The following is a 16,701-nucleotide window of genomic DNA, read 5'->3' on the forward strand; positions in this document are numbered from 1 at the left end:
TATATGTTGGCCCACGAGTATGACCCGGACTCTCTAAAGAGTTACACTAGTATACCTTTTTCCTCTAACTTCAGAGATTAGGATTTATTACTTTCGAAACATAACGTGTTCTTGCATTCGTCTTTCCTGCAAATAGCATGTTGGCCCGCTTGAACAAAGAGGACCTGCTGAGGCTGGCCGCGAAGGCAAAAATGGCCAGTCGTGCTCCACCAAAGGTGGTGGTTGCACCACCTCCTCTGAAGATGATGAAGACGCCACCTCGGGCTTCGTCTTTACCAGAAAGAGAGGGAGGGCTCAAGCCACTAGCCTGAGGCCCTCACCTTCCCGAGGCCACGTGGCCTCAAACATTGCACCCCCTCACAACCTCCGCACACCCCAACTGCTACGCCATGTCCTCTTGAGGCGAGTGCGGAGAGTTCAAGGCGAAAAGGCCTTTCGGACCAGGGTGTTGATGTCACCTCCCTCTTGGAGGATGCTCTCTTGTGCCCTGAGAATGAGGAGAGAATGGAGGTCCGTCACAGCCAACACCTCCTACAAGAGGTTATAAAGCAACTTGGACAGGCTCTGGCCACGAGCTGCATGGCCGTGAAGAAAATGCGGCGCCAAGAGGTTGCCATCGAACAAGACAAACAAGACTCCCAACAGAGAATGGCGAACCTGGAACAGGAAATCCAAAAGCTACGAGCCTTTCACCAGAAAATCGAGCAACTCTTGGAGGCCAAGTCTAAGAAGGTTGTTGAACAAACGTCTCGCCTAGCCGAGCAAGACGATCCCTTGTCACGATTGCATCAAGAGCTTGTCCAGAAGGATAAGTTCTTTGTTTATGAGGTTGAAGTCTATAAGGGTGAGGCTGCTCAAGCTCTCTTGGTGGGCTTTAAGGTTGCTGTTGAGCAAGCTTCCAGCCTCCACCCGAGCCTGAACTTCTCTCAGCTAGCACCGAATAAAAAGGTCGTGGATGGAAAACTAGTAGAGGAGTAAGAATTTTAATCTTACCATGTTAATGTAACTATAAACTATATCGCACTTTATCTTTATTACTATTAAGGAATCGCTTTATTTTATCATGTGTCGTATAAAATAACCTTCCCAATTTTGCTCATGCATGCCTTATTTAACTTCAACTAATTCAAATAGCTTACGACAACGTGTACCCATCTGGGTATATTACTCAATCAACTTCGTTGTTAGTGCCAACTCTCCCCTACATGGGACAACAAGCATAATCATAGTTAAGAGAAACTAACCTTTGATTGGATTATTCACCATAGTCTCTATGGGCTAGCGTTTAAAGGCGTCTTACATCAAACTCAACAGGTGTCGCCTTGTCTGGCGCGTGCTCAGACAGTTGAGCTCTACAACCAAAAATCATTCTCACGAAGAATTTGCACTTGGGTGACTAGAAACTCCTGAGTTGTCCTACACTAATCGTATCATTCTCTTGTGTCGCCAGCTCCTCCCACATGGCGTCCATACTCGGGTGTCTCTCACACGCCGGACTAGCTCATCCTACTCTGTGACAAAGGGATGGCCTTTCTATGCAACTTTACCTACCCCACAGAGCACCTAAACTCGGGTGATTTCTTTCACTCCAGGCTAGCCCGTCTTACCCCGTGCTGGGTCATGTGACCTACTTGTGCAACTTTACTCATCCCACAGAGCGCCTAGACCCGGGTGATCAATTTCACACCGGGTTGGCCTGACTCGTGCTAGTCTGGATGAGGCATATACGCAACTTTTACCCGCAGTGCGACTTCACAAGGAAGGTCGATTTATCTGTCAATGGTAATTAATCGCTTACACAGCCCTTTCTCATAGAAACTCTCCGAGAGGGGTCGTCGCACCGTGTATCACAATCAAACGTCAGAGATTAAGAGGAAACAACAATGCAACATAAATAAATTATTTATTAGGTGACCTCGTTAAAAAACCCTCTTTAAGGGAAAAAGAGCGTCACCCTATAGCACCATATTGTTTAACAACAACTAACTGAAATAAAATTTGAGATTAGCAGCGTTCCACGTTCAGGGGATGGGTCCTCCCTCCAAGGTTCCTAACCTGTATGCACCATTCCCAAGCACTTCTACTACACGAAATGACCCTGTCCACTTTGAAGACAACTTATCCTCCAATTGGTAGGGATGAGTTTTCCGCATTACCAAGTTGGATACCTGGAACTGCCGAGGTCTGACCTAGGTTCTTTGTCTCAGCTCAACTCTTCTTTTCAATGCTTCTGATTTTATACGTGCCAGTTCGTGGACTTTCTCTAGTAAATTCAAGTTCATTCTCCTCCCCTCGTCAGACTCCTCAGCGACAAAGTTCTAGAATCGAGGGGAGCTATCATGAATTTCAACAGGAATCATGGCGTCCGTTCCGTACACTAAACCGAACTGTGTTTCTTTGGTGTTGAATTGAGGCATGGTGTGATAAGCCCAAAGTATCTAAGGAACCTACTCCGCCCAAGCTTCCTTAGTTTTCTCTAGCCTTCTTTTCAGGCCTCTGAGCAAGACCCTATTGGCCGATTCCACTAGGCCATTTGCCTGGGGTGGCCATTTGTCTAGGGATGTTCTACCGAGGCAAATATTTGTTTTATGCCAAGTTTCGAGCATAACTTGCCTAGCTGCTGACTGGCGAACTGCGTTCTGTTGTCTAATACTAGACGTTTGGGAACCCCAAAGCGACACACTATGTTTTTCCATACAAAGTGTTGTACTTTGTGTGCGGTGATTTAAGCAATAGGCTCGACTTCAATCCACTTGGTGAAGTATTCGACGACCACCACAAGGTACTTCATTTGTCGTATGGCCAGAGGGTAGAATGTCTATCCCCCAGGTGTGGAATGGCCATGGACTGTAGACTGACCGTAGCTCCTCTGTTGGTGTGTGGTGTCAGTCGACGTGTTTCTGGCACTGCTCACATCGCTACACGTAGCTCCCGCAGTCTTCTTTCATCGTCAGCCAGTAGTACCCAACACATATGACTTTCAACACCAGAGCTCGACCCCCAACATGGCTCCCACAAATGCCCTCATGCAGCTCGCTCATCACACAGGTGCACTATTCGCCGCAAATGCAAATAAGAATAGGGCGAGCGTACCCATGGCAGAACATATTATCATCAATCATGGTATATTTCATCGAATTTATTTTCACCACTTTGGCCTCGGTGGGTTCATCAGGAAGTAAAGCGTCAACCAGATAGCGCTGGTATGGGGTGATCCAAGTGTCAGCATTTTTTCCTGAGGAGGCGGTCATTATTTCCTCCCCGAGCACCTCGCACGCTCCGACCCGTGGTACTTTTAGCGTTTCCTGAGTCAGTGAACGGTGGTTCCCCCCTGCCTGGGTGCTTACCAGCAAGACTTCCCTAATTGGTTCTTCTTCGGCTGTCCTAGGGTTTTTTAGCGTTTCTTGGATCACCGATCTTTGCCTATTCCCTTTCCCGAGCTGGCTAGCTTAGCCAGGATATCTGCTTGGGAGTTCTGCTCTCTTGGAATGTGCACCAGTTCGAACTCGTCAAAAGCGTCTTTCAACAACGTGACGTATCTAAGGTACGTCGTTAACTGCAGGTCCTTGGCTTGATATCGGCCCGTAACTTGCTCGGTCACAAGTAACGAGTCGCTCTTTAGCAGCAAGTTCTAGGCTCCCAACTCCTGGGCCAACAACATCTCGGCTATTAGTGCTTCGTACTCGGCTTGGTTGTTACTGGCCTTAAATGCAAACTTCAGAGATTGTTCAATCAATAGGCCGTTGAGTCCTTCTAAGATGACCCTAGCTCCGCTGCCCTGTTGATTGGAAGAACCGTTTACCAAAAATATCCACTGGAAGCCTTTGGGGTCCGGGTTTGGACCCCCATATGACAATTCAACTACAAAATCAGTGTATACCTGGCCCTTGATCGGGCCTCTGGGTTTGTACTAAATGTCGAACTCGGATAGCTCGACCAACCATCGCACCAAGCGCCCTGCTATGTCGGGTTTCTGTAGAACCTTGCAGATGGGGAGGTTAGTCATTACAATGACGGTGAAGCTGTGAAAATAATGTCGTAGCCTTCTGGCCGTGAACATGACTACCAGCGCAGCCTTCTCGATTTCTTGGTAACCCTCCTCGGGCCCCTGTAGCACCTTACTGACAAAGCAGATCGGTTTTTGACTTTGGTCCTGATCCTATACTATCACTGAGTTGATTGCCCGATCGGTGATAAAGAAGTATAGGTGGAGAGGGACGCCATGTACAGGTTTACCGAGCACTGGTGGGCTAGCCAAGTACACCTTTAACTTGATGAATGCTTTCTCGCACTCGGGGGTCCATATGAAGCGATTGTTTTTCTTCAGACATTGGAAGTATGGCTAACCTTTATCTCCGCTAGTAGACAAGAAGCGGGACAAAGTCGTCATTTGCCCAGTCAGTTGTTGAACCTCTATGACAGTAGTGGGACTCCTCATCCTAATGAGAGCGACACACTTATCCGGATTGGCCTCTATGCCTCTCTCGGTCAGTATGAACCCCAGGAATTTTCCTGCCTCGACCCCAAGCACACACTTTTCGGGGTTTAACTTCAGGTTGTACACACTTACATGTTGTTTTTCTTCCTCGAAGTAACAACCATGTCGTCCACGTAAACTTGCACGTTTCGCCCGAGCATAGGGACGAGGATCCTGTCCATCAAGCGCTGGTAGGTAGCGCCAACATTTTTTAGGCCGAATGGCATGACCTTATAGCAATAGTTGGCATGTTCCGTCATGAAAACAGTCTTCTCCTCATCGTTTGGGTGCATTCGAATTTGATTGTACCCTGAGAAGGCATCGAGGAAGCTCAGGAGTCGGCATCCCGAGGTGCCCACCAAGGAATCGATGCTCGGCAAGGGGTAGGAGCCCTTCGGGCAGGCCTTGTTCAGGTTTGTGAAGTCCACCAACACCACGTTTGCCAGCAACTCATGCGACTTAGTTTTGATAATCAGGCACCTTTCCTCATTAAACTTTCTCCTTCTCTAGACCACTGGTCGGACCCTGTTGTCCATAGTAAGCCTATGGCACAGGAAATCGAGATCTATTTCGGTCATGTCGGCTGAAATGCATACAAACCGAGCTTAAACAACCTTCCTTCGATCTCTCTTTCTTGGACGTCTCTAATTAGTTCTGGTTGTGGTCGGTGACTGAGCTCGGTCTCTAAGATCTCAAATACCTTTTCCCCCTAGGAGATAATGGCGGCGTTGTAGCTCCTCTTGTTCTTTATGCTGCTCTCATAACACTTCCGCGCGTCCTTTTGGTTGGACCGTATCGTGATCACTCGTCCCTCGAGGGACAACAACTTCATCTTCATATGTTTTGTGGATGCAACTTCTCCTAACCTGTTTAACGAAGGTTTTCCCAACAACAGATTGTAAGTGGAGGGGGTATTGACTACCACATACCTGATGACAATAGTCCTGGCAGCCTCCTCATCTGAAAAGGTTGTTCTCAGATCGATGTACCCTCGGCACATGGTCCCCCGCGAATTCGATTAAGCAACTGTTGTGAGGCCTCAACTGGTCGGGGATAGCCGTAAGTTGATGAATGTGGACCACAACAACACTTATGTTGAGCTCCCTTGATCAATGAGGGCTCGATGCACCTTTCTTCCCATCATGACGATGGATATTACCATCGGGTCGTTGTCGTGAGGAACCACACCCACCAAGTCTCCCTTGGTGAAATAGAGATCTGGGTCTGGGGCGTCGTCGTGACTTTGTATCTCTAGCGTCATTACCACCTTCGCGTACCTCTTGCGTTTAGTCGTCGTGTTTCCTCCACCCGAGATCGTGTTGAGCTTCGCATGTACGAGTATCTCGTGCGGCGGGTCCCCCAAAACAGCTTCCCCCTGTTGCTCTCTGTCGTCGACCTTGAGGTATTCTTTCAAAAGGCCTTTCTTCAAAAGTTCGGCTAACTAATAGCCTAAAGCCATACACCACTCGACACCATGTCCAAAGCCCTTATGGAACTCACACCAGATGTCTTTCCTTCCCCCAAGGTTCCTGCCAGTCTTCTGCAGGAACCTCAACTTCTCAGCTACTGCGGGTATGGTTATCAATTCCTTGTATGAAACACGGAATTTGAGGCAGGCCTCCTCATCCCTATTTCTTTCTTTGGACCCTCCCTTCTGATAGGGATGCTGCCTTGATTCTGGCTTCTTCCCGGTCGAGGTTTCATTGACCCTCATAGGCCGAGAAAGCTTGATTGCCTCTCTCGATTTAGGCAACCGAGAATGTGAACTGTTGTTCCTGGCAAAAACTGCTTCCTTAGTATTGATGTGAGCAACTACTCTCTGCCTAATTTCAGAAAAGGTTTCGGCCGGGTTACTTATAAGGGAATCGCAAAACGACCCAAGGGCAACCCCCTGCTCGAAAGCGAACACCATGACATTCTCATCGTGGGTTCAGAGTGTCACAGTGAAATCCCAGAACCGATTTAGGTAATCCTTCAATGTCTCCCCTTCTCTATGATGCACATTGAAGAGATCATACAGAACGAGGGGTTTCACCCGGTTTGCATGAAATTGTTCTCGGAATAACTTGGCGAACTGGGCAAAAGAGGAGATGTGGCCATCGGGGAGACCACTAAACCATTGTATGGTCGTGCCTGTGAAAGTGCCCATAGGCATCTTGCATCGCATGAAATCTGATCTTCCCGAGATTATCATATGGGCATTAAACGCAGTGAGATGACTCTCGGGGTCTTCCACCCCCGTGAAAGCAATCTTAGGCGCTACATAATGCGTGGGCATAAGCTCGTCCATGATGGCCCGCGAGAAGGACTCAGGATATTCTCTCTCGGGCACGTTCGACTCTCGCTGTCCCAGGATTCATCGATCACGTTGCAGATCCTCGTTGGTTTTGCGCAGTTCTTCTCGCAATTTTTCTTGCTCCTATCTAGATTGCTTGTTGGCTTCTTGGAGGGCTCTGATGGTCTCCATAAGTTGCTGCAACGTGGGGGCCTCGCCTGCACCTTCTTGCACCACTGGTATTTACCTTGCATTCCTCATCTCCATCTACAGGTTTGAACAAAGTGTGGGTGAGATCAGGTTTTAGCAGACCCCACGATGGGCGCCAAATGTTCTTGCCAGTTGATTGAACTGCTAGTTGACTTTAGAACGAATGCACCGTCTTCAATTCCTCTCTCTTGGTTGCTTCTAGTTTGGCTCCGTTGGGACAGAGGGCGCCCTATCTGTTGATGACACTCCGACAATCAAGTCAGCTAAGGCTGATCAAAAGCAACAATAATTCTCAGTGTAGTGTGTAGCAACAATAATTTCCTGGAGACCTCCTCACCCTTTTATCACTGCTCATGCAATGTGCAACCACTCTCCCTGGAGCTCAGCGAATCTTAACTGAAAATAATTACATTAATCTTTCATTCGTAATAGAAAACCACCTGCCACAAGCACCAATGATCTTCAGGTGTTATCCGCAGACCCACTTTCCGTTACCCAAGCGTCTCCCTATATTACTAGGGTTAATAGAAACTAGCCACATATAACAAATATGCAACAAAAACATGCAACAAATACGTAATAGAGGATATATTGTCACATATTAACAATAACAATAAAATTATAGCTACCACACGAATATCTCTTTTAACGGGTGCGTCAAATGAAATTACTTTGTGTACTCATCATGCGATCTAGGTCCAACCTGACCAAGGTCATTAGCCTAAGTTTACTCAGGCCTAAGCACCGAACAGGTCCTTCGCGGCACAAAGGAACCGAACAGGTCCCTCACTGTACAAAAGAACCGAACATACGAAAATACTACCGAGAACTGGACACTGGTAATACAATACTTATAAAATTTATTATTTCATTTAATCGCATACCTTTTTGGTATTGCATATTTTTTTATTTATTTCGATGGCGAAACTCACCATATATTTAAAAATCTAATTAACTTTTTTTTAAAGCTCCTATTTTTATATTTTAAGGAGCTGGGCACGTTCTTACTATTATTTTATTTTAAATTCGTATAGTCTTGAATTGATTATGTAAGAATTTTTGGATGAAAATTTAAGGAAAAACATTCATTTGTGGTTTGATCAAGAACACGTTATGTTGTTTTAGCTTGCATATTATAAAAAATAATATTTTATTTTATTCAATTAAATTAAATTTTATAATAAATATAATTGGATATATAAATTGTATTTTGAATTTATAATGATAAATTTAAAATTAAATTATGATATAATATTTTAAGTAATTATATGCAATTCAAAAACTACAAAATATTAATTTAGATGTAACGAATATTGAGATTTTTTTTAAAAAATACTTGGTTTATTTAAGAATTTTTTTTAAACTAGTGCAATTTCACTTCAATTTTCTGAAAATGAACAGATTTTTTATAATTCTGAAATTAGGTAAATCATACTATTTAATTTTATTAAAATCGTTAATATTGTTGTATATTAAACTCAACATAAATCATATATATCACATGTGTTCTGAAACGAAGACTTTTTATGAAAAAATCATATATTTAAAATATGAATTTAATTAAAAAATCATAAATTTCAACTACAATTTTATAAAAATCGTAATTTTAAATTAAAATTCGTATATTGAATGTACACTTTTTTAAAAATATTTTTTTATAATTAAAATATGCAGGAATTTGAAGATTATTAACCTTTATCATGAAAATAATGCAAATCTTCTTAATCTTGTTTGGAACTTTGCTTATAGCAACAGACCTTGGTCTTTGCTCTTGAAAGTCACAGTACTTAAATCAAAATACGAGTTTCGAATGGTTTATAGATCATCATATCTTTGGCCTGAAATTAAGCAATTTTATTCTACTATTAATTTCTAGAATGATAAATGGTGTGGTACTACTTCTTTAGCGAATATTGTAGGATTATCTGATGGTGCTAGCATTTCGGATACAGTCTCTCAGTTTTGGATAGGTGGTGATTGGAATATTCCATTGTTTTTATAACAGATATCTCATCTTTTTTGTCATATCATGGTTAGGGCGAAACAGGATATTCCTAATTGGATTTTAGATGAGTTTGATTGTTTCACTCTTAAATTGGCTAGGACTTTTTTCTTGGATCTAGGAGTTCCCTGTGGTTGGGGTAAATTTATTTGGTTTTCATATTTTCTGCCTTCCAAAAACTCTTGTCTTTGGAAAGTTTTTCATGGACGGCTTCCTATAGATCAGCATATTCAAAATAAAGGTTTGTATATTTGTTCTATGTGTACGCTTTGTGAAAAACACGAGGAATCTATTCAACATTTATTTTTTTAATGTTCTAATGCTTTGCGTATTTGGAGTTGGGTTTGACAAATTTTTCCTACTTCTCATTTCTCTAATAAGGATGGTCTCCTCTCTTTTATTAAGAGTGATTGTAGTCCTTTGGTTAAATTGATTAAGCTTGTTGTCATAACTTTTTCTATTTGGATGATATGGCGTATGAGGAATTATGCTCGTTTTCAGGATAAGATTAAGGTTTCTAGGGCTATTTCGGTTATTAAAGATTTAACTCGTCTAGTGGAAAATTCATCTAAAGCTTCAATGAAGAATGACATGTTGGATTTTAACGTGATCACGTTTTTTGGTATTAATACTCGTACTGGTAAAGTTCTTTGTCCTCTTCCTGTTAAATGAGAGTTTCTTCCACCAGACTGGGTTAAAATTAACACTGATGGGGCTGCTAGGGGATATCTTGGTTTTGCTACTTGTGGAGGTATTTTTCGTGGGAGTATGAGGGATTTTATTGGAACTTTCTCTGCGTTTCTTGAAATTCAGATTGCTCTGGTTGCTGAGTTTTATGGGGTTATACATGCTATGGAGGAAGCTCAAAAGATGGGGCTTACTAATGTCTGGTTGGAATGTTATTCTACTTTGGTTTGTGTTGCGTTTACTACTAGGACTAATGTTTCTTGGTTGCTTCGTAATCAATGAAATACTTGTCTTAATTACTGTGGAAAAATCAGATTTTGGGTTACTCATATATTTTTCGGGAAGGAGATGCGTGTGTTGATAAGTTGACTAATTTATGATTTATTCATAGAGAATCTTTTCATTAGTATAATAGGTTACCATCTAGTATGTTCTTATAATTCTTTATTAATAGATATAGTCTATCTATATATCATTTTGTTAACATATGAGTTTTGGTTTGGTATCCCCGTATTTTTGTATTTTTTTTTAATAATAATTTTTTTCATGTGATGGTAAATGATTGTTGTTACTTGAAATGTTAGTATAGTTAAGATGTCAAGTTGGATGGTGATACCTAACATGAAAGCTTTTATTTTAAAAAAAATGGAGAAAATTTTTGTTACGTATATGTGTATGGTATTATACAAATATTTTAAATATAAGTTATGTTTAGTACACTTAAATTAATTTAAATTCTTAATAAAATTAATTATGTAATATTTTTAACTTTAATTAATGAGAATATCAATTTCCCGTTAATTCAATGATAACCAAACATGCTTTTGATTAAATAAAGAACTCCCATAATTAGTTGTAAGATTTATTAATTTTTTGATAGCTAATACTTTATTAATTTTAAATATATATTGTCTTGTTGTTAGTATGTCACTCAAGCAAGACAAGACAATGAAAGATGAACTTTGTTTCCTTCAGCCAAGGCACAAAAGGTGGAGAGTGAAGAGAAACTATTACTAGAAACTAAAAAGTGAAACAGTGATTTGGAATCTGTAGAAATTTTAATTTTGTGAATACAGAAATCGCGGAAGAACTTAAGGGAACAAATTACAGAAAGCAATTTCATACATATCATGATCAATAATTTTATATATAATTATAGTGTGCAGAATAAGCAAGCTATTATATAGTTGGAGAAGTCAAAAGGATAAAGTGAGATGTGGGAAAAACAAGTGAAATTTCATTGCAGAGGTTGGGATAATTTGATGTTCTTGATCACTTTATAAAGTTTCAATCATGGAACTTGATGCTTTTCATAAAGCGTGTTATTGTCTACCATCTACTAAAGGCCACAGCTATCTTCATCTAGAAGCCTCCTTCATCAATCCAATTCAAACCAGTAAATTGAATGCACTATAAAAGCATTGTCACTGCCATCAAAACAATATTTGTAGCAAGAATGGCTGCTCCTACACCAGTTGCTGTAGGCACAAGAGGCACAATTGGATCCCTTGTGAGGAAGGAAATTGAATACTTCTCCAAATTTGATTTAGGGAACTCAAAAAGACCTCAACCACATTTTGTGGACATGACTTCTGGCAGAGGCTATTCCACTTCCAGACCTAGTTTCTGGGTGCTTCTAATGACAGGGAAGAGAAGGAAGAGAAGAGGTAGCAATGTGTTTCTCCCAAAAATGTGTTCGGTTGCAGAGGTGGTGGAAAGCAACAAGTGGAACAGGGTTCCTGGTTATGGCTACAGGATCCTCAAGGATGACATCAACAACTTTCATCTCTGAGTCATAGTTTCTTCAATTAGTCTCCCCTTGTATCTTGAATCACCCAAAACTTGAAGCAAGTTAATGTTATTTTTCTGTTTGTGATGCCAAAATTAGGTTTTTCATCTTGGGGTTCATCTTGATTTCAAGTTCTCTCTGCAGCTCCTCTATTTCTGATGCTGGTATTGCTATTGTTCTTTCTTTTGTTGCTTTCAGATATAAACTGAGTGTTCCAGCGCATCTCATTGCAAGGAAATTTGGTGATAACCAATATACTATGTAACTTTTGAAAATAAAATTGTGACCAAATTCTAAATTTTAAAAAAATAACTTGAATTCGATTTTAATAATATTATATCAATAAATTTGAAATAAGGAATTAATAAAATTTTAAAAATATTATCTACGTAGATAATAAAAAAAATGTGCTGAAATTCACCATTTTAATTTTTTCAGAGTTAGTAGAAAGTTGTGCTTTATAATATGATTTTTATTTTTATTCACTGGAGTAATAATATCAAATTTCACTTTTAATTTTTAATTGAAATTATACTCACATGCATAATTTTATTTTATTTAATGGAGAAAATCCTCTGGGATTTGGTTAAAGTGATAGAGGATTTAACTTTTACCGTGAGAAGAAGACGAAGGCTGTAAATAGTAAAAAAATTGGCAATGGTTAAGCTTTCAGAATTGGATGCTCCCTTCAAACTTCAGCTCAACACCGTCATATACCAATCCTCACTGTCATCAAAACCCAAAAACTTGCTCAATCTCTGTGCGCAGCTCCACCGGAAAATGCTTCAATAATGGTTCTGTTCCGCAAGTTCCTTAAAGCAATACTCGCCGACCACACCCAAGCCCAAACCAAAGCCCGAACCTTCCTCACCTCAATATCCGCATTCCCCTGGTACACGCCTCACCACAGCCACCGCCTCTGCCGCTCCCCAACCAATAACAGATTCCTCTCTCCCGGCCCAGGCCCAGGCCCAGGCCCTCTCTTCCTCTCTCGCCCCCCATGGAAACTCTCTCAATCCGCCACCCCTCTCTATTTACACGAAAACGCCGTCGTTTTCCCAAAGGTCCACTCCTTCGATTTGCTTCGCTCCACTCCTCCCCTCCCTCTCCGCTTCCCTGATCCGGTTCCCTCCATTTCCACCAACCCTTCCCTTTTCCACACCTTCGTCAATCTCCCCAATTTCATATCCTTCTCCCGATTACTTTCCGGTCCTCTTCTCGCATGGTACCTCCATTTTTCTGTTTTTTCTTCGTTCTAAATACAGTATTCGGTGGTTTAGTTTGGCTTTTTGTTTTTGCGCAGGATGATCTCCAACGAGTTGTATACTCCAGCAATTGTAGGGTTGGCACTCTCTGGGGCCACTGATTGGGTGAGTATCAATAACCAATGTTCATTGCTTTCTAATTACTATGCTGCAACTCAACGTTATCATTCACATGCTAAACGTGTTTGTCTTTATGTTGTCGTGTGATTCTAATTATTGATCGTAGCTGGATGGACACGTGGCTCGGAAGATGAAGATAGATTCCGTAGTGGGTTCCTACCTTGATCCCCTTGCTGACAAGGTAATCTCCACTCTCTTTCCCCCCTTCCACTTGTGTTTTTGTTTCATCTGCTGTTCTTCTTTCGTGAATCCAGGTTCTTATTGGTTGCGTTGCTCTTGCCATGGTGCATAAAGATCTACTGCATCGTAAGTCCTTCTGCTTGCTACTTCTGTTTTGTGTCTGTTTGTGGGGTTGTGTGGGTTGGTTTTTAAACAGTAGCTGGCATAGGCATTTATGATTTTATCAAGATTAAAATAGAACTGAAAATACCATAGTATTAGAACATGGCCATGGTTTTAAAATGGGTCTTTACTGTGAGTTTGAAAGCAATGTCAAGGATTTTAAGTGTCCGCAACAGCAATTGTGGCTTCACTGGCTCTTTTTGTCCACAATTTCCTGTAATATCAAGAAATGCTGCCATTGCAATTTAAAACCTTGTCCTCGGTTGCTAATTTAAGACAAGGATACGCACACATCTCTCTCTGAATGCCAGTTTTTGTAGATCTTTTTACATAAGATATTTCAATGTGAGGCTGACAATCAGATGCAATTTTCATTTAATTATATGTTGCATTATTTGGCATTTATGTTTCGAGAACCCAGATATTACCATATATGTTATGTAATACTATCCATTCTGGTTTCTCATTTTGAAGCTGGACTTGTTAGTCTTGTTGTGTTTCGGGACGTCTTCCTTGTGGGGGGTGCAGTATTTCTAAGAGCAAATAGCTTGGGTTGGAAGGTATGAACAATGTGGTTCTCAACTTTTCCTTTTTGCTTAAGAAATTGTATAGTCATCAAGATAAAATCTTGATCTTGTGTGTTTCTCTCAGTGGAAAAGCTGGTTTGTTTTTTTTAACCTTGATGGAACCGCCCGCCAAAAGGTTGAACCACTCCTTCTAAGCAAGGTAAGCTTGATGGATGTTTTTAGTTTATCATACAGTGCATATGGTGTTGGACATTAACTGCAGACTAGTTTACTAGTGGTATCACCTGCTTGTTGTGTTGTTCTCCTTGATAAATGTTTAGGGTTATGATTGAAATGTGCAGAGACAGAACAATTTACAATATTGGACTGATTTCTTAACATGATGAACGAGTCCAAGCCCTTCCTTCAATTGAACCTAATATTCGAGTTTGATTTATTAACATGATGATGAATAGTGTAAGCATATATGTATACAAGCAATTAGAGGAATTTGAATATTGTTTATCAACAGCTACTACAGGACGAAACCCTCAGCTTGTAATGGTCTCAAATTACATTCTCAATCCCGCCCTTTAACTCTCAAGTTTTTCCAAGTATTAGTCGCTTTAATTTCTGACTTTACAAAACCTTCACTTTAATTCCTAACTTTGCAAAACTTCACTCACTAAAATGCATTTAAAAAGGAAAATAAAAATGCTATCTAGTTGTAGATTAGAGAAGTAAAATTATGATGGAGAACCTGTCAAAAGTTCTCTTTTATCTTCATACTTCTTGAGGAGGAATACAAATTTGAACAGGTGAATACAGTTTTCCAATTAGCTCTAGTTGCTGCTGCTCTTCTTCAACCAGAGTTTGGAACAACGGAAACTCAACCATATATCACTTATATGAGGTAATCTTGTGAGAATTTTATGTTTCCCTTCCAGCAAGTCTTCCCAGATATGAACTCGAACCATTTTCTGGTGCAGCTATTTAGTGGCTTCAACAACAGTGGCAACTACTGCAGCATATGGAGCACAATATTTTAGGAGATTTGCAGTAGTATCAAACTCGGTCTAGTTGAGTTTCCATTGAATGCAGAGGGATGGAGGGATCGGCACGAACTAGGACTCATTGCACAGTTACTTACAACTATATTGCACAGGCTGTTTTCAAATATTGCCTTCTGATGTGAGCATTAGTGTTTCAAGTAGTTAGTGATAAATGTTAGATTTTTTTTTTCTTCTGAAATTCTGTGTTTGAGGAAAGTTTAAACGTGTCTTTCTCGTTCATCGTCATTTTAATTTATCTGATCATTTAGTCACACCAAACCCAAATTATAACCTAAACATAAATTGCCACAATGCTACCTATTGTAAAAATTTGATTTGAAAAGCTTTGACAAAGTCTTAGTTGCCAAATTTGAAAAGCAACAGAAAACGAAGAACAAAGGTGATTGTTTCCATAATGAGAACTATATTAAAAGAGAATTAAAATATTTGTTCTAATAAAATAGAAGAGTGTTATCTTAATAATCAAAACTTTAAAAGGCAATGTATTATTTTTGTCAAATAAACATAAGCAAGATTAATGACACTTATATATAACTGGTTTACATTAGATCTATTTAATCTAATTTTCAATTTGACCTAATTAAGTATAATTGGGTTGACTTTATTTTTTTACTTATAATCGAATTTAACTTGATTCAACTATAATTTATGTTGGGTCATATAATTTAAAAAAAAAATATCAACTCAAGAATAAACATCTTAAAATAAGTTTTTTTAATATTTATAAAATAATGAGAATATTTATGTCACATGAATAAGTAACATTTTATTTAAATGTCAAAATAAAAAATGAGCTTAATTTCAAGATAAAACACATATTTAAGATATCAAATTTAAAAAACAACAGTGGGCCAATCAAACTCCTACATAAATTCTTGTATGTCTCATTACGTTTAAATCATTAGAGCTTTATTTGTGCTGATCATCAAAAGATTCTATCGATAATCAAACCATGTTGAACACGTTAACATTATAATTTAATAGGAAAATGATTATTTGACACCTCCAAACCGTTTGCTCCAATTTACACCTGTGTGACGTGGAGGAATGGATGATGTGGCATGTGCACTTTTGGTATTTTTGGTAAAAGCAATGTGGCATGTGATCTGAAAAGGGGGAAGAGTGTATTAGGGTTTGAAATTCAAATTTCCCGCAAGCATAGGAACGTGTAGAGATAGACGAACGGTGACGGCGGAGAGGACAAAGGTGCGAACTGACGGTGACGGCAGAGTAACACGAACTGACGGTGGTGAACGAAACGCTGCGAGGAAGGAGGGGTACTCAATTTAATACTAGAGACAACAATTGTAATACACTTGTTTCTTCACGATGATACCTCAGTCAAAAATATGGCTTCAGAATGCTGCGTTGGGTGTTTTCATTTTGGGGAAGCAGACAAAAAATTTGGAAAGGAACGAACACAGGATTTGAACCCGACGTGAATCGAACACGCAACCTTCTGATCTGGAGTCAGACGCGCTACCATTGCGCCACGGATCCTTCTTGTCAGTTTATCTAATTATACGCTAGACGTATCCTTTAGTCCAAATTCTATCTATTATATATGAATCATTTTATGTAGTATTATAAATTTTACATTTCTATTAATGTGATATTGACCCAGTTTTATTTTAGCTTTTATTTTCATATTTTTAAATCCCCGCATGAGTTTTAATTATAAAAAACCTTTTCTCCCTCACCCATGCCACATGCTTACGGAGTGAATCATTTATGTTTGGTGAAGATGAAGAAAAAAAATTATTATATGTTGTCTTTTTTATAACAAACGTTTTATATATTTGTTTAATGAAGAGAAGAGAGGATTGGATAACAATATATTTAAATACATGTTACCATAAAATGTTATTTCTTCTGAGGAAAAAATACAGAATACATTTCATTTATTATTTAAAATTAAACAAATAAGAATAATTCTTTCTACTAAATAAGTTAAT

At 39.8% G+C, this 16,701-nt stretch overlaps 2 protein-coding genes and 1 non-coding gene across 4 annotated transcripts; 2 read left to right on the forward strand and 1 right to left on the reverse strand.

Annotated features, from left to right (window-relative positions):
• Positions 1-11,093: 11,093 nt before the first annotated feature.
• On the forward strand, positions 11,094-14,971 carry LOC137806686 (cardiolipin synthase (CMP-forming), mitochondrial). 2 transcript variants are annotated; one of them, XM_068606923.1, is made up of 9 exons: positions 11,094-11,604; positions 12,107-12,665; positions 12,744-12,810; positions 12,932-13,006; positions 13,080-13,131; positions 13,642-13,727; positions 13,819-13,893; positions 14,492-14,586; positions 14,663-14,971. In XM_068606923.1, exons 2-9 carry the CDS (start codon positions 12,232-12,234, stop codon positions 14,751-14,753), a joined length of 975 nt encoding a protein of 324 aa, XP_068463024.1. In that variant the 5' UTR covers positions 11,094-11,604; positions 12,107-12,231; the 3' UTR covers positions 14,754-14,971. The 2 variants fall into 2 exon arrangements, with proteins under 2 accessions (XP_068463024.1, XP_068463023.1); XM_068606922.1 differs by lacking the exon at positions 11,094-11,604 and having other exon boundaries at positions 12,058-12,665.
• Positions 11,108-11,443, forward strand: LOC137839125 (uncharacterized). Its single transcript, XM_068648252.1, has one exon. It carries the CDS (start codon positions 11,108-11,110, stop codon positions 11,441-11,443), a length of 336 nt encoding a protein of 111 aa, XP_068504353.1.
• A 1,203-nt stretch (positions 14,972-16,174) lies between the features above and the next one.
• TRNAW-CCA (transfer RNA tryptophan (anticodon CCA)) lies at positions 16,175-16,246 on the reverse strand. Its single transcript has one exon. It is a non-coding gene; the product is annotated as a tRNA-Trp (tRNA).
• Between the last annotated feature and the right edge of the window lie 455 nt (positions 16,247-16,701).

Source organism: Phaseolus vulgaris, chromosome 3 (assembly GCF_000499845.2).
Source record: "Phaseolus vulgaris cultivar G19833 chromosome 3, P. vulgaris v2.0, whole genome shotgun sequence".
NCBI lineage: Eukaryota > Viridiplantae > Streptophyta > Magnoliopsida > Fabales > Fabaceae > Phaseolus > Phaseolus vulgaris.